We start from the raw sequence: 27,781 nt of genomic DNA, 5'->3' as shown, positions 1-27,781 counted from the left end.
AATAGGTGGTTGACATAATAATTATATATCCAATCATAAAAGCCAAAGGCTTTGCTCATGTTCTGCATTGTGTGTCATTTACAATATCATTAACAAAATACAACACATGATTAATAACTGATCACTTTGGTGCCTAGTATCATCAAAAAGAAATCCTTGGCAGCATTTATCAGATTCCAAACTTATGACCTTGAATGACAGTCAAGGTTAATCAATTAAACAAACTTTCACACTACCATGCTGTTAGGCCCAATTTCAGGTCTCTTGGTTATTGAGATTCAGTTATTAAAACCTTTTTCTCTCACATTGTGACTTTGACTGAAGATCAAGGTCTTTCATTTTAACTTTGTACACTTGGTACAAACACAAAGTAAATCTTTGTTAAAATGAAAAGTTATTTTAACATTTGACTCAACTGACATTGAAGGTCAAGGACGAACCATATTTGATTCAACTGACACTGAAGTTCAAGTACAGTGATATAATTGTAGTAAACAAATTCGTTTGTTTTTGCTTAATAAGCCTTATAATGACAAAGAAATTAATTAAACAATGACAATATGATGATTTCATAGTCAGTTCTATTTGGAATTTCATTTTGAAAAGTCTAAGCACTTTTGTTGAGGATATTTATTCTAAAACAGATAAGAAATCAACACAAAAGTTAAAGTAGCATACATTAAAACTTTTGTTCAATAGCATCATTTGAATGTTTAAAGACCAGTTTAGAACCTTTTGTACACAGACTATATTTCTATTCAGTTTGGCAAGGCTAACTGTGTTTGTAATGAGGTTGTTATGTGTCAAATATTTAACCTCTGTTCCTATTTTGATAAGTCTTAAATGTTTCAAGTTACTCTTTAACCTAATCCATAAGATCACTGGATGATAGTTTCTTACCAAAAGCATGACTAACATTATAAATATAAAGTTGAAAATGTGTTCCAAATGAAGTCAATTTTACCAAAATGAACAGGGGTGGCATTTCCCAGAACACAAAAAGACCCTACAAGTTTTCAAAAGTAGTCTATTCTATTTCAATGTAATAACAGACTCAAGAACAAACTGAAATACTGAGATACTTAATAATTTCATGCTAGAACAAATTACACCTGTGGTCTTTTCCTGACAAACAACCGTATTTGACCCAGTAAGCACCCCTCCCACTTTTGAGGCCGCAATTTTAATTGCCCAGGCGTAAATAAAGACCAAAACTGTCTATAGGTTTGTAATGATTTTGCACCTTTTCATTTTTTATACGACCTGGGCGCTTATTGGGTCAAATACTGATGTATTATCATAAGGCAATTTTACTAATATTTCATTTTTAATCAAGGCCTACCTAAATACCAATAAGAAGGCAAGAATGCATTGATAATCCTATATACAAATAAAACATTTGAGTCAATCATTTCATTTTTATAATCCCTTCCTTTTCTGAGACTGGTTGGCATATATTACGACCCATTTATACAACCGAAACTGTCACTCTAAATTTAGCACTGCCTACACATATAAAATTCCCAGCTAGCCTACTCGGAAAACAAATAAGGAATCTAAAACATCTAAAATCCAAAATAACTGGATTCAACTATGTTTATAGGAAATTATGTAAGCAAAGAAGCATAATTAACATTGATTTTCTAATGAGTTCCGGGAAAATTCTCAGGTTTCAATATTTGGAACATGCAAGCACACACGTGTTGTGAATCAATATAAAGTACATAACTGGGAACTCTGGTTCATTCACACAGGAAAGCTATACTGCATGACAGAGAGGTCCAGTGTAGTGGAGCTCCCGAGCTAGTGTGATAACGCGATCAGTCTGACAGACTGCTCAACATTGTGCTTCTCTTGACAACTACACACAGGTAAGTTAATACTTTTTCAGCTATTTGACTTAAATTTGTCATTATTTACGTGTGAACAACAACAATAACTAGTTTAGATTAAATGTCAGAGTTCACTCGGCACACAGAGCCGACATGATGACTGTTTGGGTTAGGATCAACTAGAAAGTATAGGCCTATATTGCAGACTTGTGAAAACTTGTTATCAATTAATGGTGGTCTCTCTAACTGTCACTCTTCAGCATGCTTACTTCACTGATAATTATTGTCACATTGTTTACACACATACACGTTTGAATACACAACAGATCACAAAACGTTATGTAGTAATTCAATGTGCCACAAAAGGGTTATATGTAAAACTGATCTATGTCACACAGCCTGTTAAAGTGCTGTTACTCAAAGCTTGTTAAGGTTATATAGACTTATGTTGTCTAGCCCGTTAAAATGTTTACAACATACAATCAATAAAAACACCACAGGTAATGATATTACACAGTTCACTTTACTAATAAATCAAAATGTCATATGGCTATACAAATAGTTCATCAGGGAGCATCAAAGTTTACATGACAATTAAACCGTACAGATTAAACAGGCAAGTTGTATAAGTTAACTTGTCCTAGCTAGTCTGGTTATGATACAGGATATCATTAATTAAATCACTGTTCATTGCTGTGTATAAACAGTAAGATTCCCAGACGACTTTTAGACTGCTAGCTTCCTATTTAACTATCTAGAATTTTGAACAGTTTGCTCAGTTCCCACTTCCATGCTTGACAGATTCCAAGCTCTCAATTAAACTGTACGAATACCGCACATGACTTTGTATTTTGCAAATGTACATGTGCATTTATGAGCACAAGGCATGGATACAAACTGCCAGGCAATCAGTCAATTTCCATGACGAAACTAACCATAATGTAAACTAACCAGACTGCAAACTAACCATAATGTAAACTAACCAGACTGTAAACTAACAAGACAGTACACTAACCAGACTGTACACTAATATAATGTTAACTAACCAGACAGTAAACTAACTAGACTCTAAACTAACCAGACTGTAAACTAACCAGACTGTAAACTAACCAGACTGTAAACTTACCATAATGTAAACTAAACTAACTAGACTCTAAACTAACCAGACTGTAAACTAACCAGAATGTAAACTAACCAGACTGTAAACTTACCATAATGTAAACTAAACTAACCAGACTGTAAACTAAACAGACTGTACACTAACCATAATGTAAACTAACCATAATGTAAACTAACCAGACTGTAAACTAACCATAATGTAAACTAACCAGGCTTTTAACTAACCAGACTGTCAACTAATCTGATTGTAAGCTAACCAGACTGTAAACTAACCAGAATGTAAACTAACCATAATGTAAACTAACCATAAAGTAAACCAACCAGGCTGTAAACTAACCATAGTGTAAACTAACCAGAATGTAAACTTACTATAATGTAAACTTACTATAATGTAAACTAACTAGAATTTAAACTAACCAGAATGTTAACTTACCATAATATAAACTGACCAGACTGTAAACTAACCAGACTGTAAACTAACCATAATTTAAACTAACCATAATATAAACTAACCATAATGTAAACTAACCAGAATGTAAACTAACCATAATGTAAACTAACCAGACTGTAAGCTAACCATAATGTTAACTAACTAGAATGTAAACTAACCATAATGAAAACTAACCAGACTGTAAACTTACCATAATGTAAACTAACCAGAGTGTAAACTTACCAGGCTGTACACTAACCAGACTGTAAACTAACCAGACTGTAAACTAACCAGACTCTAAACTAACCATAATGTAAACTAACTAGAATGTAAACTAACCAAAATGTAAACTAACTAGAATGTAAACTAACCAAAATGTAAACTTACCAGGCTGTAAACTAACCAGACTGTAAACTAACTATAATGTAAACTAACCAAATTGTAAACTAACCATAATGTTAACTAACCAGACTGTAAACTAACCAGACTGGACACTAACCATAATGTAAACTAACCAGGCTGTACACTAACCAGACTGTACACTAACCAGACTGTAAACTTACCATAATGTAAACTAACCAGACTGTAAACTAACCAGACTGTAAACTAACCAAAATGTAAACTAACCAGAATGTAAACTAACCATAATGTAAACTAACCAGAATGTAAACTAACCAGGCTGTAAACTAACCATAATGTAAACTAACCAGAATGTAAACTAACCAGGCTGTAAACTAACCAAAATGTAAACTTACCAGGCTGTAAACTAACCAGGCTGTAAACTAATCAGACTGTAATCTAACCAGAATGTAAACTAACCATAATGTAAACTAACCAGGCTGTAAACTAACCATAATGTAAACTAACCAGAATGTAAACTAACTAGAATGTAAACTAACCAGGCTGTGCACTAACCAGACTGTACACTAACCAGACTGTAAACTAACCAGACTGTACACTAACCAGACTGTAAACTAACCAGAATGTAAACTTACCATAATGTAAACTAACCAGACTGTAAACTAAACTAACCAGACTGCAAACTAACCAGACTGTACACTAACCATAATTTAAACTAACCATAATATAAATTAACCAGACTGTTAACTAACCATAATGTAAACTAACCATAATGTAAACTAACCAGGCTGTTAACTAACCAGACTTTCAACTAATCTGATTGTAAGCTAATCAGAATGTAAACTAACCATAATGTAAACTAACCAGACTGTAAACTAACCATAATATAAACTAACCATAATGTAAACTAACCATAAAGTAAACTAACCAGGCTGTAAACTAACCATAGTGTAAACTAACCAGAATGTAAACTAACCATAATGTAAACTAACCATAATGTAAACTAACCATAGTGTAAACTAACCAGAATGTAAACTTACTATAATGTAAACTTACTATAATGTAAACTAACTAGAATTTAAACTAACCAGAATGTTAACTTACCATAATATAAACTGACCAGACTGTAAACTAACCAGACTGTAAACTAACCATAATTTAAACTAACCATAATATAAACTAATCATAATGTAAACTAACCATAATGTAAACTAACCATAATGTAAGCTAACCATAATGTAAACTAACCATAATGTAAACTAACCAGACTGTAAGCTAACCATAATGTTAACTAACTAGAATGTAAACTAACCATAATGAAAACTAACCAGACTGTAAACTTACCATAATGTAAACTAACCAGAGTGTAAACTTACCAGGCTGTACACTAACCAGACTGTAAACTAACCAGACTCTAAACTAACCATAATGTAAACTAACTAGAATGTAAACTAACCAGAATGTAAACTAACTAGAATGTAAACTAACCAAAATGTAAACTAACCATAATGTTAACTAACCAGACTGTAAACTAACCAAACTGTAAACTAACCAACCATAATGTAAACTAACCAGAGTGTAAACTTACCAGGCTGTACACTAACCAGACTGTAAACTAACCAGACTGTAAACTAACCAGACTCTAAACTAACCATAATGTAAACTAACTAGAATGTAAACTAACCAAAATGTAAACTAACTAGAATGTAAACTAACCAAAATGTAAACTTACCAGGCTGTAAACTAACCAGACTGTAAAACTAACTATAATGTAAACTAACCAAATTGTAAACTAACCATAATGTAAACTAACCAGACTGTAAACTAACCAGACTGGACACTAACCATAATGTAAACTAACCAGGCTGTACACTAACCAGACTGTACACTAACCAGACTGTAAACTTACCATAATGTAAACTAACCAGACTGTAAACTAACCAGACTGTAAACTAACCAAAATGTAAACTAACCAGAATGTAAACTAACCAGAATGTAAACTAACCAGAATGTAAACTAACCAGGCTGTAAACTAACCATAATGTAAACTAACCAGAATGTAAACTAACCAGGCTGTAAACTAACCAAAATGTAAACTAACCAGGCTGTAAACTAACCAGACTGTAAACTAACCAGAATGTAAACTAACCATAATGTAAACTAACCAGAATGTAAACTAACTAGAATGTAAACTAACCAGGCTGTGCACTAACCAGACTGTACACTAACCAGACTGTAAACTAACCAGACTGTAAACTAACCAGACTGTAAACTAACCAGAATGTAAACTAACCATAATGTAAACTAACCAGAATGTAAACTAACCAGAATGTAAACTAACCAGACTGTAAACTAACCAGACTGTAAACTAACCAGACTGTAAACTAACCATAGTGTAAACTAACCAGACTGTAAACTAACCATAATATAAACTAACCAGACTGTAAACTAACCATAATGTAAACTAACCAGACTGTAAACTAACCAGAATGTAAACTAACCATAATGTAAACTAACCAGACTGTAAACTAACCAGAATGTAAACTAACCAGAATGTAAACTAACCAGACTGTAAACTAACCAGAATGTAAACTAACCATAATGTAAACTAACCAGACTGTAAACTAACCATAATGTAAACTAACCAGACTGTAAACTAACCAGACTGTAAACTAACCAGAATGTAAACTAACCATAATGTAAACTAACCAGAATGTAAACTAAACCCATAATGTAAACTAACCATAAAGTAAACTAACCATAGTGTAAACTAACCAGAATGTAAACTTACTATAATGTAAACTTACTATAATGTAAACTAACTAGAATTTAAACTAACCAGAATGTTAACTTACCATAATATAAACTGACCAGACTGTAAACTAACCAGACTGTAAACTAACCATAATTTAAACTAACCATAATATAAACTAACCATAATGTAAACTAACCATAATGTAAACTAACCATAATGTAAGCTAACCATAATGTAAACTAACCATAATGTAAACTAACCAGACTGTAAGCTAACCATAATGTTAACTAACTAGAATGTAAACTAACCATAATGAAACTAACCAGATGAAAACTAACCAGACTGTAAACTAACCAGAATGTAAACTAACCAGAATGTAAACTAACCAGGCTGTAAACTAACCAGGCTGTAAACTAACCAGACTGTAAACTAACCAGACTCTAAACTAACCATAATGTAAACTAACTAGAATGTAAACTAACCAAAATGTAAACTAACTAGAATGTAAACTAACCAAAATGTAAACTTACCAGGCTGTAAACTAACCAGACTGTAAACTAACTATAATGTAAACTAACCAAATTGTAAACTAATCATAATGTTAACTAACCAGACTGTAAACTAACCAGACTGTAAACTAACCAGAATGTAAACTAACCAGGCTGTAAACTAACCATAATGTAAACTAACCAGAATGTAAACTAACCAGGCTGTAAACTAACCAAAATGTAAACTAACCAGGCTGTAAACTAATCAGACTCTAATCTAACCAGAATGTAAACTAACCATAATGTAAACTAACCAGGCTGTAAACTAACCATAATGTAAACTAACCATAATGTAAACTAACCAGAATGTAAACTAACTAGAATGTAAACTAACCAGGCCGTGCACTAACCAGACTGTACACTAACCAGACTGTAAACTAACCAATTACAAACCAGACTGTACACTAACCAGACTGTAAACTAACTAAACCCAGAAATGTAAACTAACCAGACTGTAAACTAAACTAACCAGACTGTAAACTAACCATGTACACTAACCAAATTAAACTAACCATAATATAAACTAACCAGACTGTAAACAAACCATAATGTAACTAACCAGACTGTAAACTAACCATAATGTAAACTAACCTAATGTAAACTACCAGCTGTTAACTAACCAGACTTTCAACTAATCGATTGTAACTAATCAGAATGTAAACTAACCATAATGTAAACTAACCAGACTGTAAACTAACCATAATGTAAACTAACCACTTTTAACTAAACGAATGTAAACTAACAGACTGTAAACAACCATAATGTAAACTAACCAGACTGTAAACTAACCATAATGTAAACTAACCATAATGTAAACTAACCAGGCTGTAAACTAACCAGACTTTAAACTAACCAGATTGTAAACTAATCAGAATGTAAACTAACCATAATGTAAACTAACCAGACTGTAAACTAACCATAATGTAAACTAACCAGGCTTTAACTAAACAGACTGTCAACTAATCTGATTGTAAACTAACCAGACTGTAAACTAACCATAATATAAACTAACCATAATGTAAACTAACCATAGTAAACTAACCAGGCTGTAAACTAACCATAGTGTAAACTAACCAGAATGTAAACTTACCATAATGTAAACTTACTATAATGTAAACTAACTAGAATTTAAACTAACCAGAATGTAAACTTACCATAATATGTAAACTAACCAGATTGTAACTAACCAATTAAACTAACCATATGTAAACTAACCATACTGTAAACTAACCAGAATGTAAACTAACCATATAATAAAACTAAACCATACTAACCAGAATGTAAACTAACCATAATGAAACTAACCAGACTGTAATAACCATAATGTAAACTAACTAACTAGAATGTAAACTAACCAAAACTAACCAGACTGTAAACTAACCATAAAGTAAACTAACCATAATGTAAACTAACAGAATGTAAACTAACCAGAACTAACCAGACTGTAAACTAACCAGACTGTAAACTAACCATAATGTAAACTAACAGACTGTAAACTAATCGATTGTAAGCTAACCAGAAAGTAAACTAACCAGAATGTAAACTAACCATAAAGTAAACTAACCAGGCTGTAAACTAACCATAGTGTAAACTAACCAGAATGTAAGCTAACCATAATGTAAACTTACCATAATATAAACTAACCATAATGTAAACTAACCATAATGTAAACTAACCAGACTGTAAACTTACCATAATATAAACTAACCAGGCTGTAAACTAACCATAATATAAACTAACCATAATGTAAACTAACCATAATGTAAACTAACCAGACTGTAAACTTACCATAATATAAACTAACCAGGCTGTAAACTAACCAGAATGTAAATTAATATACCTCTACTTTATTTACACTATATAAAAGATACTTTGTTAAACTTACTAGCTCCCTGCTTTTTCCAAAAACCTCTCTCAGCTGTGTGTTAGTCATCGAACTAGCACATCCCTGGAAGCTAGCACACCCTTGCACTCGGGTATTTCCCTTTAACCAATCTGATTTGAGGTGGGCGGGACTTGTTTCCGATCACGCCATGAGTTGCTAGGTGATGTAACAATTGGACGGAGCTAGTTTCCGATCACGCCATCTCCGTTGACATACTTAGACGACGTTGGTATCGATCGAAAACTGTTACCGAATACGTCGTCATGTTTATCTTGTAAGTGAGAGGCTTGTGAAAAAATGTAATGGGGTCAGAGGACAATACATGTACCTTTTACATGTACGTACATTTGTTATGTATATATTTAGGCTACCTGTAAATGGTTAACGTCTCGGAATTTCAACAATGCCTACTGTAGTGGTATAAATGTTGAAATATCGAGAAATCATAGCGGAATCAAATTTTAACCTGCGGTTTGAATAGAAGCAAAACAAAACGGACATAGAATCACAGTTATCATCTCAGAATAATTTGTATGTTTGAAGATAAGATTACGTAGATCGATTACAATGTAAAAATTATCTCAATCTCCAATGGCCATTGCCGTACACGACAGGAATAGAGAGAACGTTAGCGTATGAAAAAAAAATATTTTTTAGTATTATCATAGCTTTTGTATGTATCGGTATATTAAAGCAGTTAAAGTATGGGATTGAGTGATATAACAAGTTTCCGGTTTCCCTCGAACTTGCCTATTTCCCTCGGCTCCGCCTCGGGAAATAGACAAGTCTCGGGAAACCAGAAACTTGCTATATCCCTCAAGCCCATACTTTAACTGTATACTAACCATAATGTAAACTAACCAGACTGTAAACTAACCAGAATGTAAACTAACCATAATATAAACTAACAATAATATAAACTAACCAGAATGTAAACTAACCAGACTGGACACTAACCATAATGTAAACTAACCAGGCTGTACACTAACCAGACTGTAAACTAACCAGAATGTAAACTAACCATAATATAAACTAACAATGATATAAATTAACCAGACAGTAAACTAACCAGACTGGACACTAACCATAATGTAAACTAATCAGGCTGTAAACTAACCAGACTGGACACTAACCATAATGTTAACTAACCAGACTGTAAACTAACCAGACTGGACACTAACCATAATGTAAACTAACCAGGCTGTACACTAACCAGGCTGTACACTAACCAGACAGTAAACTTACCAGACTGTAAACTAACCATAATTTAAACTAACCAGACTGTAAACTAACCAGACTGTAAGCTAACCATAATGTAAACTAACCATAATATAAACTAACCATAATGTAAACTAACCATAAAGTAAACTAACCAGACTGTAAACTAACCATAATTTAAACTAACCAGACTGTAAACTAACCATAATTTAAACTAACCATAATATAAACTAACCATAATGTAAACTAACCAGACTGTAAACTTACCATAATATAAACTAACCAGGCTGTAAACTAACCAGAATGTAAATTAATATACCTCTACTTTATTTACACTATATAAAATATACTTTGTTAAACTTACTAGCTCCCTGCTTTTTCCAAAAACCTCTCTCAGCTGTGTGTTAGTCATCGAACTAGCACATCCCTGGAAGCTAGCACACCCTTGCACTTGGGTATTTCCGTTTAACCAATCTGATTTGAGGTGGTCGGGACTTGTTTCCGATCACGCCATGAGTTGCTAGGTGATGTAACAATTGGACGGAGCTAGTTTCCGATCACGCCATCTCCGTTGACGTACTCAGACGACGTTGGTATCGATCGAAAACTGTTACCGAATACGTCGTCATGTTTATCTTGTAAGTGAGAGGCTTGTGAAAAAATGTAATGGGGTCAGAGGACAATACATGTACCTTTTACATGTACGTACATTTGTTATGTATATATTTAGGCTACCTGTAAATGGTTAACGTCTCGGAATTTCAACAATGCCTACTGTAGTGGTATAAATGTTGAAATATCGAGAAATCATAGCGGAATCAAATTTTAACCTGCGGTTTGAATAGAAGCAAAACAAAACGGACATAGAATCACAGTTATCATCTCAGAATAATTTGTATGTTTGAAGATAAGATTACGTAGATCGATTACAATGTAAAAATTATCTCAATCTCCAATGGCCATTGCCGTACACGACAGGAATAGAGAGAAGTTAGCGTATGAAAAAAATATATTTTTTAGTATTATCATAGCTTTTGTATGTATCGGTATATTAAAGCAGTTAAAGTATGGGATTGAGTGATATATCAAGTTTCCGGTTTCCCTCGAACTTGCCTATTTCCCTCGGCTCCGCCTCGGGAAATAGACAAGTCTCGGGAAACCAGAAACTTGCTATATCCCTCAAGCCCATACTTTAACTGTATACTAACCATAATGTAAACTAACCAGACTGTAAACTAACCAGAATGTAAACTAACCATAATGTAAACTAACCAGGCTGTAAACTAACCAGACAGTAAACTTACCAGACTGGACACTAACCATAATGTAAACTAACCAGGCTGTACACTAACCAGACTGTAAACTAACCAGAATGTAAACTAACCATAATATAAACTAACAATGATATAAATTAACCAGACAGTAAACTAACCAGACTGGACACTAACCATAATGTAAACTAACCAGGCTGTAAACTAACCAGACTGGACACTAACCATAATGTTAACTAACCAGACTGTAAACTAACCAGACTGGACACTAACCATAATGTAAACTAACCAGGCTGTACACTAACCAGGCTGTACACTAACCAGACAGTAAACTTACCAGACTGTAAACTAACCATAATTTAAACTAACCAGACTGTAAACTAACCAGACTGTAAACTAACCAGACTGTAAACTAACCATAATGTAAACTAACCAGACTGTAAACTAACCAGACTGTAAACTAACCAGACTGTAAACTAACCAGACTGTAAACTAACCAGAATGTAAACTAACCATAATATAAACTAACAATGATATAAATTAACCAGACAGTAAACTAACCAGACTGGACACTAACCATAATGTAAACTAACCAGGCTGTACACTAACCAGGCTGTACACTAACCAGACAGTAAACTTACCAGACTGTAAACTAACCATAATTTAAACTAACCAGACAGTAAACTAACCAGACTGTAAACTAAACTAACCAGACTGTAAACTAACCATAATGTAAACTACCCAGACTGTAAACTAACCAGACTGTAAACTAACCATAATGTAAACTAACTAGACTCTAAACTTACCATAATGTAAACTTACCAGACTCTAAACTAACCATAATGTAAACTAACCAGACTCTAAACTAACCAGACTCTAAACTAACCAGACTCTAAACTAACTAGACTCTAAACTTACCATGCTATAAAATAACCAATATGCTGTAAATAACAGTAATTGTAAACTTACAGGCATTGTCAATGGGAAAGTATGCTAAATAGAGTTCATATAAGCTTGATACCACAAAAACTAACCAAACGTGAAACTTCACCCATCTAATATAAACCAGTAACACATGTTTTGTCTGTGTGTGCTTTGTACAGTGGAGATACACTTTTTAGAAATATTTTTTAACAGACATGTCAAGTTAAGTTTAACCATATGCTGCATTTAGTGAACTTGCCTATCACACAAATCCTTCTGACAGAATAATATGAATGAACCACTATGTATGGCAATAACCTGACAACTCGGTGAAAACTGAAAACAGACTTTCATTCTAGGGCATTTGGCCACTGGAAAGCACTGGGTACCAGATGTCAGGACAGAAACAGTAAATATGTGTTCGTGGTGTAGAAACTTTACTTGTATTCGTTGCTACGAAACAACAAAAACTATAACCAACTAAATTCGTTCAATAAAAAACTGCAATTATGGTTACAAACATCATCGTTTATCCACGTTAATCAGCCTATGGTACTGGGATTCTGAGGGTGGGTTACAATGACTTACCACAAATATTTTTACAAAAAAAAAAAAAAAAAAGCTCGAAACCATGACAGAAAATACCCAATGGATATTTTATGTTATACAGTAGGGAGATTGTATACAGTAGTGAGATTGTATACATTTAATGAGATTGTATACAGTGGTGAGATTGTATACAGTTATTGTTATGAGATTGTATACAGTAGTGAGATTGTATACAGTAGTGAGATTGTATACAGTAGTGAGATTGTATACAGTTAGTGAGATTGTATACAGTTATTGAGATTGTATACAGTAGAGAGATTGTATACAGTAGTGAGATTGTATACAGTTAGTGAGATTGTATACAGTTATTGAAATTGTATACAGTAGAGAGATTGTATACAGTAGTGAGATTGTATACAGTAGTGAGATTGTATACAGTTAGTGAGATTGTATACAGTTAGTGAGATTGTATACAGTTAGTGAGATTGTATACAGTAGTGAGATTGTATACAGTAGTGAGATTGTATACAGTGGGAGATTGTATACAGTTAGTGAGATTGTATACAGTTAGTGAGATTGTATACAGTAGTGAGATTGTATACAGTTAGTGAGATTGTATACAGTAGTGAGATTGTATACAGTAGTGAGATTGTATACAGTAGTGAGATTGTATACAGTTAGTGAGATTGTATACAGTTAGTGAGATTGTATACAGTAGTGAGATTGTATACAGTTAGTGAGATTGTATACAGTAGTGAGATTGTATACAGTTAGTGAAATTGTATACAGTAGTGAGATTGTATACATTTAGTGAGAATGTATACAGTGGTGAGATTGTATACAGTTATTGTTATGAGATTTTATACAGTAGTGAGATTGTATACAGTAGTGAGATTGTATACAGTAGTGAGATTGTATACAGTAGTTAGATTGTATACAGTAGTGAGATTGTGAGATTGTATACAGTTAGTGAGATTGTATACAGTAGTGAGATTGTATACAGTGGGAGATTGTATACAGTAGTGAGATTGTATACAGTGGTGAGATTGTATACAGTTAGTGAGATTGTATACAGTGGGAGATTGTATACAGTTAGTGAGATTGTATACAGTGGGAGATTGTATACAGTAGTGAGATTGTATACAGTTAGTGAGATTGTATACAGTTAGTGAGATTGTATACAGTAGTGAGATTGTATACAGTTATTGAGATTGTATACAGTAGTGAGATTGTATACAGTAGTGAGATTGTATACAGTAGTGAGATTGTATACAGTTAGTGAGATTGTATACAGTGGGAGATTATATACAGTTAGTGAGATTGTATACAGTTAGTGAGATTGTAAACAGTAGTGAGATTGTATACAGCTAGTGAGATTGTATACAGTTAGTGAGATTGTATACAGTTATTGAGATTGTATACAGTTAGTGAGATTGTATACAGTTAGTGAGATTGTATACAGTTACTGAGATTGTATACAGTAGTGAGATTTTATACAGTTACTTAATTTGTATACAGCTAGTGAGATTGTATACAGTAGTGAGATTGTATACAGTTAGTGAGATTGTATACAGTAGTGAGATTGTATACAGTAGTGAGATTGTATACAGTTAGTGAGATTGTATACAGTAGTGAGATTGTATACAGTTAGTGAGATTGTATACAGTAGTGAGATTGTATACAGTAGTGAGATTGTATACAGTTAGTGAGATTGTATACAGTAGTGAGATTGTATACAGTAGTGAGATTGTATACAGTTAGTGAGATTGTATACAGTTAGTGAGATTGTATACAGTGGGAGATTGTATACAGTAGTGAGATTGTATACAGTAGTGAGATTGTATACATTTAGTGAGATGGTATTTAACTGATTATCAAATGGCAACTCTTCGGATTCAAACAACTTATTCCAATAATCATAATTGATTAATTGGTTCAACAATAAATGCAACAAAAGATACTTCCTTTTAGCCATTTTTCATTGTTTTCCTTCTGTCACATGCCTTTCTAGTTCTTACTATGGTGTACTCTACTAGACAGTCTTGATTATAAACACATACAGTCAAGCCTGCCTCAGTGACAACCTCTGAATAACAAGAGATCCCAGAGGGATCTTGGCGCCCACCAAAGAAAGATCTATGTCTGACAATGGAAAGAGGGATCTTTTCCCTGCTTTTCAAACTTTTTCAAACACATGACATATAAAATTTGAGATAGATCGCTTTAGCACTTTCTAAGAAAATAGTGGTAACAAACTTCAACAATGAAATCTAAGATGGTGGCCGGTTGGCCATTTTGTTTACCGATCAGTCCCGAAAGGCATTATGCATCAGTCCTAAAAGGTACTATGCACAACTAGGGTACAAGGGGAACCTACACATAAAATTTGAGAAAGATCCCTTCAGTACTTTCTGAGAAATAGCGGTAACAAACTTTAACGATCAAAATCCAATATGGCCGTCGGTCGGCCATCTTGTTTACCGATCGGTCCCAATTAACAATATCCACAACTAGGGTCCTTGGGGAACCTTCATATGAAATTTGTAAACGATACCTTCAGTACTTTTTGAGAAATAGCGGTAACAAACTTTAACTATCAAAATCCAAGCCATCTTGTTGACCGATTGGTTCCAAAATGCAATATGCACAACTAGGGCCCTAGGGAAACCTATATATGAAATTTGAGAAAGATCCCTTCAGTACTTTTTGAGTAATAGCGGTAACAAACTTTAACTGTCAAAATCCAAGATGGCCACCTGTCGGCCATCTTGTTCACCGATCGGTCCCAAAATGCAATATGCACAACTAGGGTCCTAGGGGAACCTGTATATGAAATTTGAGAAAGATCCCTTCAGCACTTTTTGAGAAATAGCGGTAACAAACTTTAACTATCAAAATCCAAGATGGCCACCTGTCGGCCATCTTGTTGACCGATCGTCCCAAAATGCAATATGCACAACAAGGGTCCTAGGGGAACCTACATATGAAATTTGAGAAAGATCCCTTCAGTACTTTCTGAGAAATAGCGGTAACAAACTTTAACTATCAAAATCCAAGATGGCCGCCTGTCGGCCATCTTGTTGACCGATCGGTCCCAAAATGCAATATGCACAACTAGGGCCCTAGGGGAAACTATATATGATATTTGAGAAAGATCCCTGCAGTACTTTTTGAGAAATAGAGGTAACAAACTTTAACTATCAAAATACAAGATGGCTGCCTGTCGGCCATCTTGTTGACCGATCAGTCCCAAAATGCAATATGCACAACTAGAGTCCTAGGGAAACCTGTACATAAAATTTAAGAAAGATCCCTTCAGCACTTTTTGAGAAATAGCGGTAACAAACTTTAACTATCAAAATCCAAGATGGCCGCCTGTCGGCCATCTTGTTGACCGATCGGTCCCAAAATGCAATATGCACAACTAGAGTCCTAGGGGAACCTACATATGAAATTTGAGAAAGATCCCTTCAGCACTTTCTGAGAATTAGCGGTAACAAGAATTGTTAACGGACGGACGGACGGAAGGACGGACGGACGACGGACCACGGACGAAAGGCGATTTGAATAGCCCACCATCTGATGATGGTGGGCTAAAAACCACCTGCTTAATAAGACCACTTTCTGTGGTCCAAAAATAGCCCATTTTTACCTGTGTATAAAGACCACTTGGCTATAAAGACTTTTTTCTTGGTCCTTTAATTGAGTAGTTCTTATATAATATTGATTGTATTTTTGGGGTCCGATAAATATTTTGCTTGTTTTGGTTTCAGATCAGAACACAACACAGTTTAAACCATGACTGAGGAGATCGATGACCCAGCAGATTTCATACTTCACCACAAGCTGGCACCCCAAAACCTCATCATTGTAGACGTTGAAGTAAGTCACGTTTACCTCATGATAACAAATTTCTTATCTAAGCAAAGAACTTAAACCTTAGAAGTGTTTTAACACTAACTCGTGGAAAGTGCAATGAATAAAATAAGTCAAACTCTGTTGAAAGTAGATTGCAATGATTGAATCATGCATGTAAACTTTGCTTACTGGTGTCATGCATAAAATGTACCTCCTGCATAAAAAGTATCCGGATACTTTTTTATACCCCTACCAAAACATACCATGATACCCCCCTTGCATAAAATGTACCCCCCCCCCTACTAAAAATATTAATATTCAATATATTTTGTCTCAAAATGTTTGAATTTAGTTAGAGCAGAACTGAGGGTGGAACCCAAACTGAGAAATCCCCATCCCCAGGGCAATTTTTTTTATTTTTACTTTTTTTGGGGTCTATTTCAACAAATTTCGATTAGAGATAATCATTTGACACATATGACCATGAGGTCACTTAAACACAAGCATCGTCCTGGGGGAGGGGGGGGGGTGTTACTTTTTATTTTGCATTAAAAGCACCCCCCTACCAAAAATTTCAATCTTCATGCAAATTAGTCTGAAATTGATTGAATACATATAAATGATCCTACAGCTATCATTTAAAACTTTCTCTGACCAAACCGAGCTAATACCCACCCCAGGGGAACAGGGGGGTATGTTTTTTTTCTGGCTGGTATGTCAGAAAGTATAACAGACAATACAAAGATATGATATAAATAAACTAGTACATTATATTGAACATTCAATGCATGACCTAAAGACGACCCTACATAAACATGATCACATATAAACCTATATTTTAAAGATGCTCCACCGCTGACAAATGTATGTACAATACCAGTAGCTTTTGATTGCTGACAACCTAGTATTAACATAGTCAGCAGGGACAAAATCCTAAAAATATTACCTAAACAACAGACAAATACGGAATTATCTACTAAATGATTTTGATATTATAACATGCAAAGAAAGGAAAAAATACTTTGTCATTTCCAGATTCACAACAATTCACTTGCTGTTTTATAAGTGTTGATTATGGTTAAGAATGAAACGATAATATATCGGAATGGTAACAGTGATGATACTGGCAAACATTCTTTTGGAGAAATATACTTGTTGTCTTACATATTACAACAAAGCTTTTCTTTTGCTCAACCATTGCATAACATGTAAATGATAAGCATGAAGATATACAAATAATTTGAAATACCATAAACATTATGGATAAAATTCAAACCTAGTCTTTCAACAGATTTGTGTTTTAAAGAAAATATGGTCAATCCAGTCTAAAACTTGTCCTTAATTGCAAATCTTTTTTTTTCAGCATGGTTTCAGGTGATTCACAGCTTCAAAGACAACACATACAGAATCATTTCTATACAGGATGTAGCCCAGAAAGTTCTCTACATGGACGGAGATAACCTAAAGACCAGGGTAAGTGAATATACAGAACAAATACCAGGAGCTCGCTGTAAATGGTGTCAGTACAGAAACCTAAGTAAAGAACAGTCGCAAAACAGTACTTACCGTATTAGCCGTATTTAGTGTCCCTCCCCCTAATTTAGGGCCTTCCCTTTTCTGGAGAAGAATTGAAGTTTTATAAATATACCCCTTTCCATGGATTTAGCAATGTTTTACAACATGCGATGACTCAAACATCAGCATTTTATCCCATTTTACATGAACTTGCAAGTCTTTTACATGTGAATCACAACTTAATAATGCGTCTCAAAGGATAAAAGGCATATGCAGAGTATACAGAAAGATTTAAAACATAACTGATTTTTTCATCCACAACTTACATTTTGGTTCATTAATAAGCGCCCCTTTTGTTACAATTGTTTAAGCACCCTGCACCCTGGGTGCTAACTACAGCGAATACGATAGTACAAAAAAAAAAAAAGATTCACAGTATTATGCATTGTAGATTTACTGGTATTTGCTCTTTCGGTTATCTATGCAGGTCAAAATCACAATTTTAAGTAGAAATGAGAAAATTAGATTTAAGCAGTTTTTTCCTTTATCTGGCATTCAACAATATCTCAGTGTTTCAGTGATCAAAATTTTTGTGATCTCATCAATGTTCTTTGAAATTGCAACAATATCAACCCACAAAATATAACCAGCTATACCGTATTATTTTTACACAAAAACCATTTACGTAATAACCGGTACCTACTATCATAAACAAACCCTTCTATAATATTGAAATAATTTATATTCTGTTATCCTTTTTAGGATTACAAGCCTATGACTGACATTAACAGTCGTGATACCATGTTTAACTTTATGGTAATGGGAAACAACTGCTGGGAAATTGTTGCCATACCGACAGGACATGTTCTGCGATTTGACCTTGAGACAGGTGAATACTTGCCAGAAGAGAAGAGGGACCAAGTTAGCCCTCCTATCTTTTGTAACCCAGACATAGGACCAGGATTCCAGATGTATTCACCAAAATCCATAAAAGTCACAACCGTATAAATAAGGAGAAAAGTGTCATAATATTATATTACAAACCAGTGCAGGAATCCCCCATCACAACCCTATTCTCATTTTAAACATAAAAATAGGTCATAATGGAAGAAAATTCCCATGTTGATCCCTCTCACCATAGTTTGGGTCAATCTCTCCCCCACCCCCTTTAAAAAAGAAAACATTCTGAATCAGGTAGAAAATATCATCCATCACATCATTATGAGCTTGTAATTTATTTATTTATGCTGTCATTGGTCATGTGTTTTTAGCTCACCTGGCCCAAAGGGCCGGTGAGCTTATGTCATGGCGCGGCGTCTGTCGTCAGTCGTCCGTCCGTCTGTCCGTCAACATTTCCTTTAAATCGCTACTAGTCAAAGAGTTCTGCATGGATTGTAACCAAATTTGGCCACAAACATCCTTGGGGGAAGGGGAACAGAACTTGTGTAAATTTTGGCTCTGACCCCCCCCAGGGGCAGGAGGGGCGGGGCCCAATAGGGGAAATAGAGGTAAATCCTATAAATCGCTACATGTCCTAGAGTTCTGCATGGATTATAACCAATTTTGACCACAAACATCCTTGGGGGAAGGGGAACAGAACTTGTATAAAATTTTGGCTCTGACCCCCGCCCGGGGGCAGGAGGGGCGGGGGCCATTAGGTGAAATAGAAGTAAATCCTATAAATCGCTACATGTCCTAGAGTTCTGCATGGATTATAACCAAATTTGACCACAAACATCCTTGGGGGAAGGGGAACAGAACTTGTATAAATTTTGGCTCTGACCCCCCGGGGGCAGGAGGGGCGGGGGCCATTAGGTGAAATAGAAGTAAATCCTATAAATCGCTACTTGTCTAGAGTTTTCTGCATGGATTGGAAACCAACATTTGGCCACAAACATCCTTTGGGGAAGGGGAACAGAACTTGTATAAAATTTAGCAGGAGGGGCAGGACCCAATAGGTGGAAAGAAAAGGTAAATCCTTTTAATCGGATTGTGACCAAATTTCGCCACAAACATCCTTGAGGAAGGGGGAACAGAACTTGTATAAAGAATTTTGGCTCTGACCCATGTAAATAGAGGTAAATCCTATAAATCGCTACTTGTCCTATAGTTCTGCATGGATTGTAACCAAATTTGGCCACAAACATCCTTGGGGGAAGGGGAACAGAACTTGTGTAAATTTTGGCTCTGACCCCCCCCAGGGGCAGGAGGGGCGGGGCCCAATAGGGGAAATAGAGGTAAATCCTATAAATCGCTACATGTCCTAGAGTTCTGCATGGATTATAACCAAATTTGACCACAAACATCCTTGGGGGAAGGGGAACAGAACTTGTATAAATTTTGGCTCTGACCCCCCGGGGGCAGGAGGGGCGGGGGCCATTAGGTGAAATAGAAGTAAATCCTATAAATCGCTACTTGTCCTAGAGTTCTGCATGGATTGTAACCAAATTTGGCCACAAACATCCTTTGGGGAAGGGGAACAGAACTTGTGTAAAATTTAGCTCTGACCCCCCAGGGGCAGGAGGGGCAGGACCCAATAGGTGAAAGAAAGGTAAATCCTTTTAATCGCTACTTGTCCTATAGTTCTGCATGGATTGTGACCAAATTTCGCCACAAACATCCTTGAGGGAAGGGGAACAGAACTTGTATAAATTTTGGCTCTGACCCATCGGGGGCAGGAGGGGCGGGGCCCAATAGGTGAAATAGAGGTAAATCCTATAAATCGCTACTTGTCCTATAGTTCTGCATGGATTGTAACCAAATTTGGCCACAAACATCCTTGGGGGAAGGGGAACAGAACTTGTATAAATTTTGGCTCTGACCCTCCGGGGGCAGGAGGGGCGGAGCCCAATAGGGGAAATTGAGGTAAATCCTATAAATCGCTACTTGTCCTAGAGTTCTGCATGGATTGTAACCAAATTAAGCCACAAACATCCTTGGGGGAAGGGGAATAGAACTTGTATAAATTTTGGCTCAGCCCCCCGGAGGCAGGAGGGGCGGGGCCCACATCCTTTGGGGAAGGGGAACAGAAATTGTATAAATTTTGGCTCTGACCGTCTGGAGGCAGGAGGGAGGGGTGGGGCCCAATAGGGGAAATAGAGGTAAATCCTTTAAATCGCTACTTGTCATAAAGTTCTGCATGGAATGTAATCAAATTTGGCCAGAAACATTCTTGGAGGAATAAGAACAGAGTTTGTATAAATTTTGGCTCTGACCCCCCCGGGGGCAGGAGGGGCGGGGCCCAATAGGTGAAATAGAGGTAAATCCTATTAATTGCTACTTGTCCTAGAGTTCTGCATGGATTTTAACCAAATTTGGCCACAAACATCCTTGGGGGAAGGGGAACAGAACTTGTATAAATTTTGGCTCTGACCCACGGGAGGCAGGAGGGGCGGGGCCCAATAGGGGATGTAGAGGTAAATATTCAAATTCCTTCAGAAAAGAAACAATGAACCTGTATTCAGAACATTACTTGGCATTACAAACTAGGTGAGCGATACAGGCCCTCTGGGCCTCTTGTTTCACAACATTACACTCATTCACTTTTATTACTAGCCATATTTTTTGTCACAACACATTTACATACACTTTTGTCACAATAAGTGATACTTTTTTTTTAATATTTTTTCTCAATAAATAACAATCATACATTTTTATGATAAATGCCTTCCCTCACCTAACCCCCTAAACATAAATACAATCATGATACACAGCAGTTGTCTGAAATGTGGCTGCCTTTACAAAACCTACGATTAACAGTAATTATATAGTCATGAATTATACTTTATTTTATTGTATAAACATTGTACATATACATTTATGTATGCCTTCCCCGACTTTCATCATAACCTGTTGAAGAAGTATATAAAATATACCAAGAAGTATAAACACATACTAAGAAGCATAAAAGTTATACAACATGTACTAAGAAGTATAAAAGATATCCTAAGTATAGAAATATATTTAGAAGTATATATATAGTATACAAACAACTACAACAACATCCAAAATTTGAAATGTACCTATCATTATTGAAGGGCATTACCTAAAAGTTCAATTCAAATTCTATTCCAAGACAGTTGTGATATCATTCAGTGACCTTGCATGATTCAAAATGTTTGGATTCTTGCCAGATAGTGTTAATTTATCATTACATGTATTTCATTTTAACATTAAACCTTTGATAGAAATATGGATATTTTTGGTTGATTGTATGTTGCAAATCATTTCCTGAGACATTCTTTATTACAGACAGTATATTTTTATGTGAATAAGTGAAATTTCAATTTTTATGTTATATATACTGTATATATTTCATTCATTTTCTTACATGGTACCCTAATAACAAATTTACATGTAATGTTAGACAAAAGATACAATTTTACATGTATCTTTATGTAATGATCAAAAAGAATATTTTACATTTATCATTGTGTAATGCAGTTTTCAGTTACCTCATGTAAATATTTCAATACTGTTTCAATTTTGTGTTGTTGTTATCTCAGTAAAATATCATCTTTTCATAAAAAACTAATGCAAACGGAACTTTTGTTTTGTGTGGTCATTGTAAATCTGGGACCAATATTCATTCTTGTGTTTGAAACAACCATGGGACACTAGTTATTACTTTACTACTATGAGACAAAATGAAATATTTCATAGATAAAAACCAGTTTACCCTTTCCATTCAACTCAATAAGCACCTCCTATGAATAAATCCTTGGTTTTTTTTCTCGATTTACTGACCTAGAATTTTAGTATTTACTAAATGCAGACTAAACATATGAATACCATATAGTTTATCTTATTTCTTTTGCAAAATGATTTGTGACTTAATTATAGAAAGATCAAATTTTGGTTCCAAAAAGCACAATTATTTTAAATGGAACTGAGCACCTTAGTACCAGTAGTTATTGGGTAAGGAACAGTACATTGGTTTTTTCCTATATAATTTTCCTGACTAGTTCAGGTGTCCTGACACATTACAACTAGCCCTAGCAGAGAGATTGAAACCGATAAGGAGCAAATGCCAGGTCCTGCTTGTATGTGGATTGGTTTTTTCTCCTCTGGGTACTCCAGCTTTCCTCCGCCTTATAAACCTAGCACTTGCTTATATACGACAGTGGGAGTTAATAGAACATGAAAAAAGGCCCACTACTTTTCCGAAACGCCTTTTAATTTCTAAAATGGTAATGTAAAACAAGATGGAAAATTTTGTAGAGTCACAAAAGTTATTAACTCACTGCTAATACTACATATATCATCACCTTCTGAACAATATGATTAAAATAGATAAAATGTGAATTTTCATAACGCCGGTCGTCTTATGTTTTCCCGTCGTCGTCCTAAATACTGCGCGGTAGTTGACTATCATTGCGTCAGATGGCAAAACAGTGAAATGACTCTCCACTGTTATCGTACATTAGACAGGAAATCTTGCATATGTTTGGTGTTGTAACCTTATCTTAGGCCATTGGTATATATTTTCTGATGCTATTAATGTTTTTAAGAAACCTTTATGTTTTGCTTCGGAAATGTAGTGGGTCTTTAATACCATTGTCGTTCCCACAGTGATCGATCAATCAAACATTCAATAATACATGTATATCCAATTTTAAATTATTTGTGTTTCTAATTCACAGAAAATAAACATAGCTATTGCAGTTGTAAATGTGACTGAAAGTTTATGTACTATTTCAGACTTGCAACAACTAATTTTATATATTGTATTTGAATGTGGACACACATTGTTGTAGTGGTTATGTACCAGGTATTATCACTCATTAACATTTCTCACATGTGTTATAAATGTTTACATAGATAGACAAATGTGACATGTATTTTCTATTTTTTAAGTTTTTATCAATAAAAACTTTAAAAAATAATTTCGTTACTTTATATTTTTTTAAAATATGATTTGGTAATAGCTTGAATATTATTAGCTAAAATTCAGTTGAAATGAGAAAAATGTTTTTACGAAACATCCTTGTACATTTTGAGCCCTGGGTATGAAATATGCACAGTACGGCACAAATGAAGGCTGCTTTCTAATGAATTTGTGGAATTTCCCCCTCATCCTTAAAGCTTTAGTGACAGATGAGGATGATTCTTTGAGATCAACTGAGGATACTAACTTTTGAAGAAATAGAAGTAACAATGATCATATACAACTCCAAGATGGCCTCCTATTGGCCATCTTGTTTCCATTCCAACCCGCAGTGAAATATTCACAAGTTACAAAGGACAGAGTGCCAGCCTATATCTGGAATGTAAGAAAGCTAGCTCTCTTCAATACTTTGTGAAAACTAGCCATAAACTGAAAACTAGCCATAAACTGAAAACTACCCATAAACTAAAAACTAGCCATAAACTATAAACTAGCCATAAACTAAAAACTAGCCATAAACTATAAACTAGCCATAAACTATAAACTAGCCATAAACTATAAACTAGCCATAAACTAAAAACTAGCCATAAACTAAAAACTAGCCATAAACTATAAACTAGCCATAAACTATAAACTAGCCATAAACTATAAACTAGCCATAAACTATAAACTAGCCATAAACTAAAAACTAGCCATAAACTATAAACTAGCCATAAACTATAAACTAGCCATAAACTAAAAACTAGCCATAAACTATAAACTAGCCATAAACTATAAACTAGCCATAAACTAAAAACTAGCCATAAACTATAAACTAGCCATAAACTATAAACTAGCCATAAACTATAAACTAGCCATAAACTATAAACTAGCCATAAACTATAAACTAGCCATAAACTGAAAACTAGCCATAAACTAAAAACTAGCCATAAACTGAAAACTAGCCATAAACTATAAACTAGCCATAAACTAAAAACTAGCCATAAACTAAAACTAGCCTAGCCATAAACTAGTAAACTAAAACTAGCCATAAACTAAAAACTAGCCAATAAACTATAAACTAACTAGCCATAAACTAAAACTAGCCATAAACTAAAAACTAGCCATAAACTGAAAACTAGCCATAAACTAGCCATAAACTATAAACTAGCCATAAACTATAAACTAGCCATAAACTATAAACTAGCCATAAACTAAAAACTAGCCATAAACTATAAACTAGCCATAAACTATAAACTAGCCATAAACTAAAAACTAGCCATAAACTAAAAACTAGCCATAAACTAAAAACTAGCCATAAACTAAAAACTAGCCATAAACTATAAACTAGCCATAAACTATAAACTAGCCATAAACTATAAACTAGCCATAAACTACCATAAACTAGCCATAAACTATAAACTAGCCATAAACTATAAACTAGCCATAAACTATAAAAACTAGCCATAAACTAAACTAAAAACTAGCCATAAACTAAAAACTAGCCATAAAAACTATAAACTAGCCATAAACTATAAACTAGCCATAAACTGAAAACTAGCCAATAAACTAAAAACTAGCCATAAACTGAAAACTAGCCATAAACTATAAAACTAGCCATAAACTATAAAACTAGCCATAAACTATAAAACTAGCCATAAACTAAAAACTAGCCATAAACTATAAAACTAGCCATAAACTAAAACTAGCCATAAACTATAAACTAGCCATAAACAATAAACTATAAACTAGCCATAAACTAAAACTAGCCATAAACTATAAACTAACCCCCCGGGGGCAGCCATAAACTAGAGAAAATAACTAGCCATAAACTAATGGAATGTAACTAGCCATAAACATCCTTTGGAAAACTAGCCATAAACTAATGGGGAACTAAAAACTAGCCATAAACTGTAAAACTAGCCATAAATTGTAACCAAACTAGCCATAAACTAAAAACTAGCCATAAACTAAAAAATAGAGGTAGCCATAAACTATAAACTAGCCATAAACTATAAATTAAACTAGCCATAAAACTAAATGTAACTAAATTTGCCATAAACTATAAACTAGCCATAAACTATAAACTAGCATAAAACTAGCAAAAACTAAAAACTAGCCATAAACTATAAACTAGCCATAAACTACCCATAAACTAAAACTAGCCATAAACTATAAACTAGCCATAAACTGAAAAAGCCATAAACTATAAAACTAGCCATAAACTAGCCATAAATAACTAGCCATAAACTAAAACTAGCCATAAACTAAAAACTAGCCATAAACTATAAACTAGCCATAAACTATAAACTAGCCATAAGCTAAAAACTAGCCATAAACTGAAAACTAGCCATAAACTAAAAAACTAGCCATAAACTAAAAACTAGCCATAAACTAAAAACTAGCCATAAGCAAACTTTATTTGCTTAAATCTAAGATGACCAACAGACCATGAATAGAAGCTCATTTGTGATATTTGGCTGAACTCCAGACTTTCATTAGCTGAAACAAAGTAAATGGGCTTGAAACCATAAATACTTTGGACATGGTTTGGAAGCTATGACAGAATGTACAGCATTATGAGTATACCTTTGATGCAGTGACTGTATATGTACCCTTCAGGACAGAAATTGTGCGCACATGGCTCCAAGTCAGGCCCACCAGAAATTTCTGGGACAATTCCACACATGTTTCACAGCAACAGTTTCAATTTCAAGAAGCAGCTGGAAAATGAAATATCAATAGATAAGTTTTTGAAGAAAAATCTCTAAAAATTACTTATTTTAAGAAAGACAAATGAAGTATTTTCCCAAATTTAATGGACATCTGGTAGACTCTGAAATTGAAAATATGAAAGTACCTGAAAATCACTGCAGAATACATATATATATATAAATTAATAAGACTTTTGTTAATGCTTGAATGTTAACATAACATAACTGCCATCTGCTGTTGGTGAAATTTGTCCTGACAATTTCTTCTTACCTTATTCCAATTTATTTATTTAAAAATCAATGGCTAACTTAGCTGTAGTTCAATGGCTAACTTACCTTTAGGTCATTGGCTAACCTATGTAACAGTAAATAACTAGCTAACCTCAGGTAAATGAATAACTTACCTGGCATAGAAATGGATAATTTACCCCTAAACGTATAACTTACCTGGCATAGAAATGGATAAAAGTCAAAGTTTACCCATAAATGTATAACTTACCTTACACAATAAGAGCCAGGATCACTAAGGGTCTGCCAGGTATAAAATGTGGATAAAAGTCAACGTTTACCCATAACCTCCAACCTATGGACAGTATCTCTACAGGTCCACAATTTACTGTAATTAACTTACCTGTGGGTGAGTTAAAACGTCCTGCTGGATCATGACCAAATCCTCTTTGTTTTGTCCTGACAATTCTTTTAGTTTCTAGAATATTATCAAAGGCACCTCATACATGAATCTGCAAGAAATATTAAAAAAACAAAAAAAAAACACCTTCAGAAAGCTCTTATCTCAAAATAAAGGAAACAATACAACAAACTGTTTTCTTGAAGGGGATAGGATATTGTCAACGAGGAATCAATGATACACCCAGCTCCCACTAGTGGCTGCAAACTTCGTAGACTATTATCATATTCAATAGACTTTTAGGTCAAC

At 34.4% G+C, this 27,781-nt stretch overlaps 1 protein-coding gene and 1 long non-coding RNA gene across 3 annotated transcripts in view; one reads left to right on the top strand and one right to left on the bottom strand.

Annotated features, from left to right (window-relative positions):
* The window catches only part of LOC138321186 (uncharacterized), a 53,559-nt gene that overhangs the window by 19,753 nt on the left and 6,025 nt on the right, over window positions 1-27,781 (bottom strand). For both annotated transcript variants that reach the window (XR_011208291.1, XR_011208290.1), the window contains exons 2-3: window positions 27,476-27,584; window positions 26,720-26,853 (exon numbers count right to left, since the gene is read on the bottom strand). This is a non-coding gene — a long non-coding RNA (uncharacterized lncRNA). The remainder of the gene's footprint in view (window positions 1-26,719; window positions 26,854-27,475; window positions 27,585-27,781) is intronic.
* Window positions 1,531-19,852, top strand: LOC138322009 (uncharacterized). Its single transcript, XM_069266069.1, has 5 exons — window positions 1,531-1,871; window positions 16,665-16,782; window positions 17,381-17,441; window positions 18,113-18,222; window positions 19,027-19,852. Exons 2-5 carry the CDS (start codon window positions 16,690-16,692, stop codon window positions 19,270-19,272), a joined length of 510 nt encoding a protein of 169 aa, XP_069122170.1. The 5' UTR covers window positions 1,531-1,871; window positions 16,665-16,689; the 3' UTR covers window positions 19,273-19,852.

This window comes from Argopecten irradians, chromosome 4 (assembly GCF_041381155.1).
Source record: "Argopecten irradians isolate NY chromosome 4, Ai_NY, whole genome shotgun sequence".
Taxonomy (NCBI): domain Eukaryota; kingdom Metazoa; phylum Mollusca; class Bivalvia; order Pectinida; family Pectinidae; genus Argopecten; species Argopecten irradians.
The sequence above is the reverse complement of the archived record's forward strand: the minus strand, read 5'-3'. Positions and strand labels throughout refer to the sequence as shown.

What these genes read in the sequence shown, in the direction of transcription:
- LOC138322009 (XM_069266069.1), top strand. Translation starts at nt 16,690, where the DNA reads ATGACTGAGGAGATCGATGACCCAGCAGATTTCATACTTCACCACAAG. An exon ending in TAGACGTTGAAGTAAGTCAC is followed by an intron (nt 16,783 to 17,380) that starts GTTTACCTCATG and finishes ATGATCCTACAG; the next exon opens with CTATCATTTAAAACTTTCTC. An exon ending in CACCCCAGGGGAACAGGGGG is followed by an intron (nt 17,442 to 18,112) that starts GTATGTTTTTTT and finishes TTTTTTTTTCAG; the next exon opens with CATGGTTTCAGGTGATTCAC.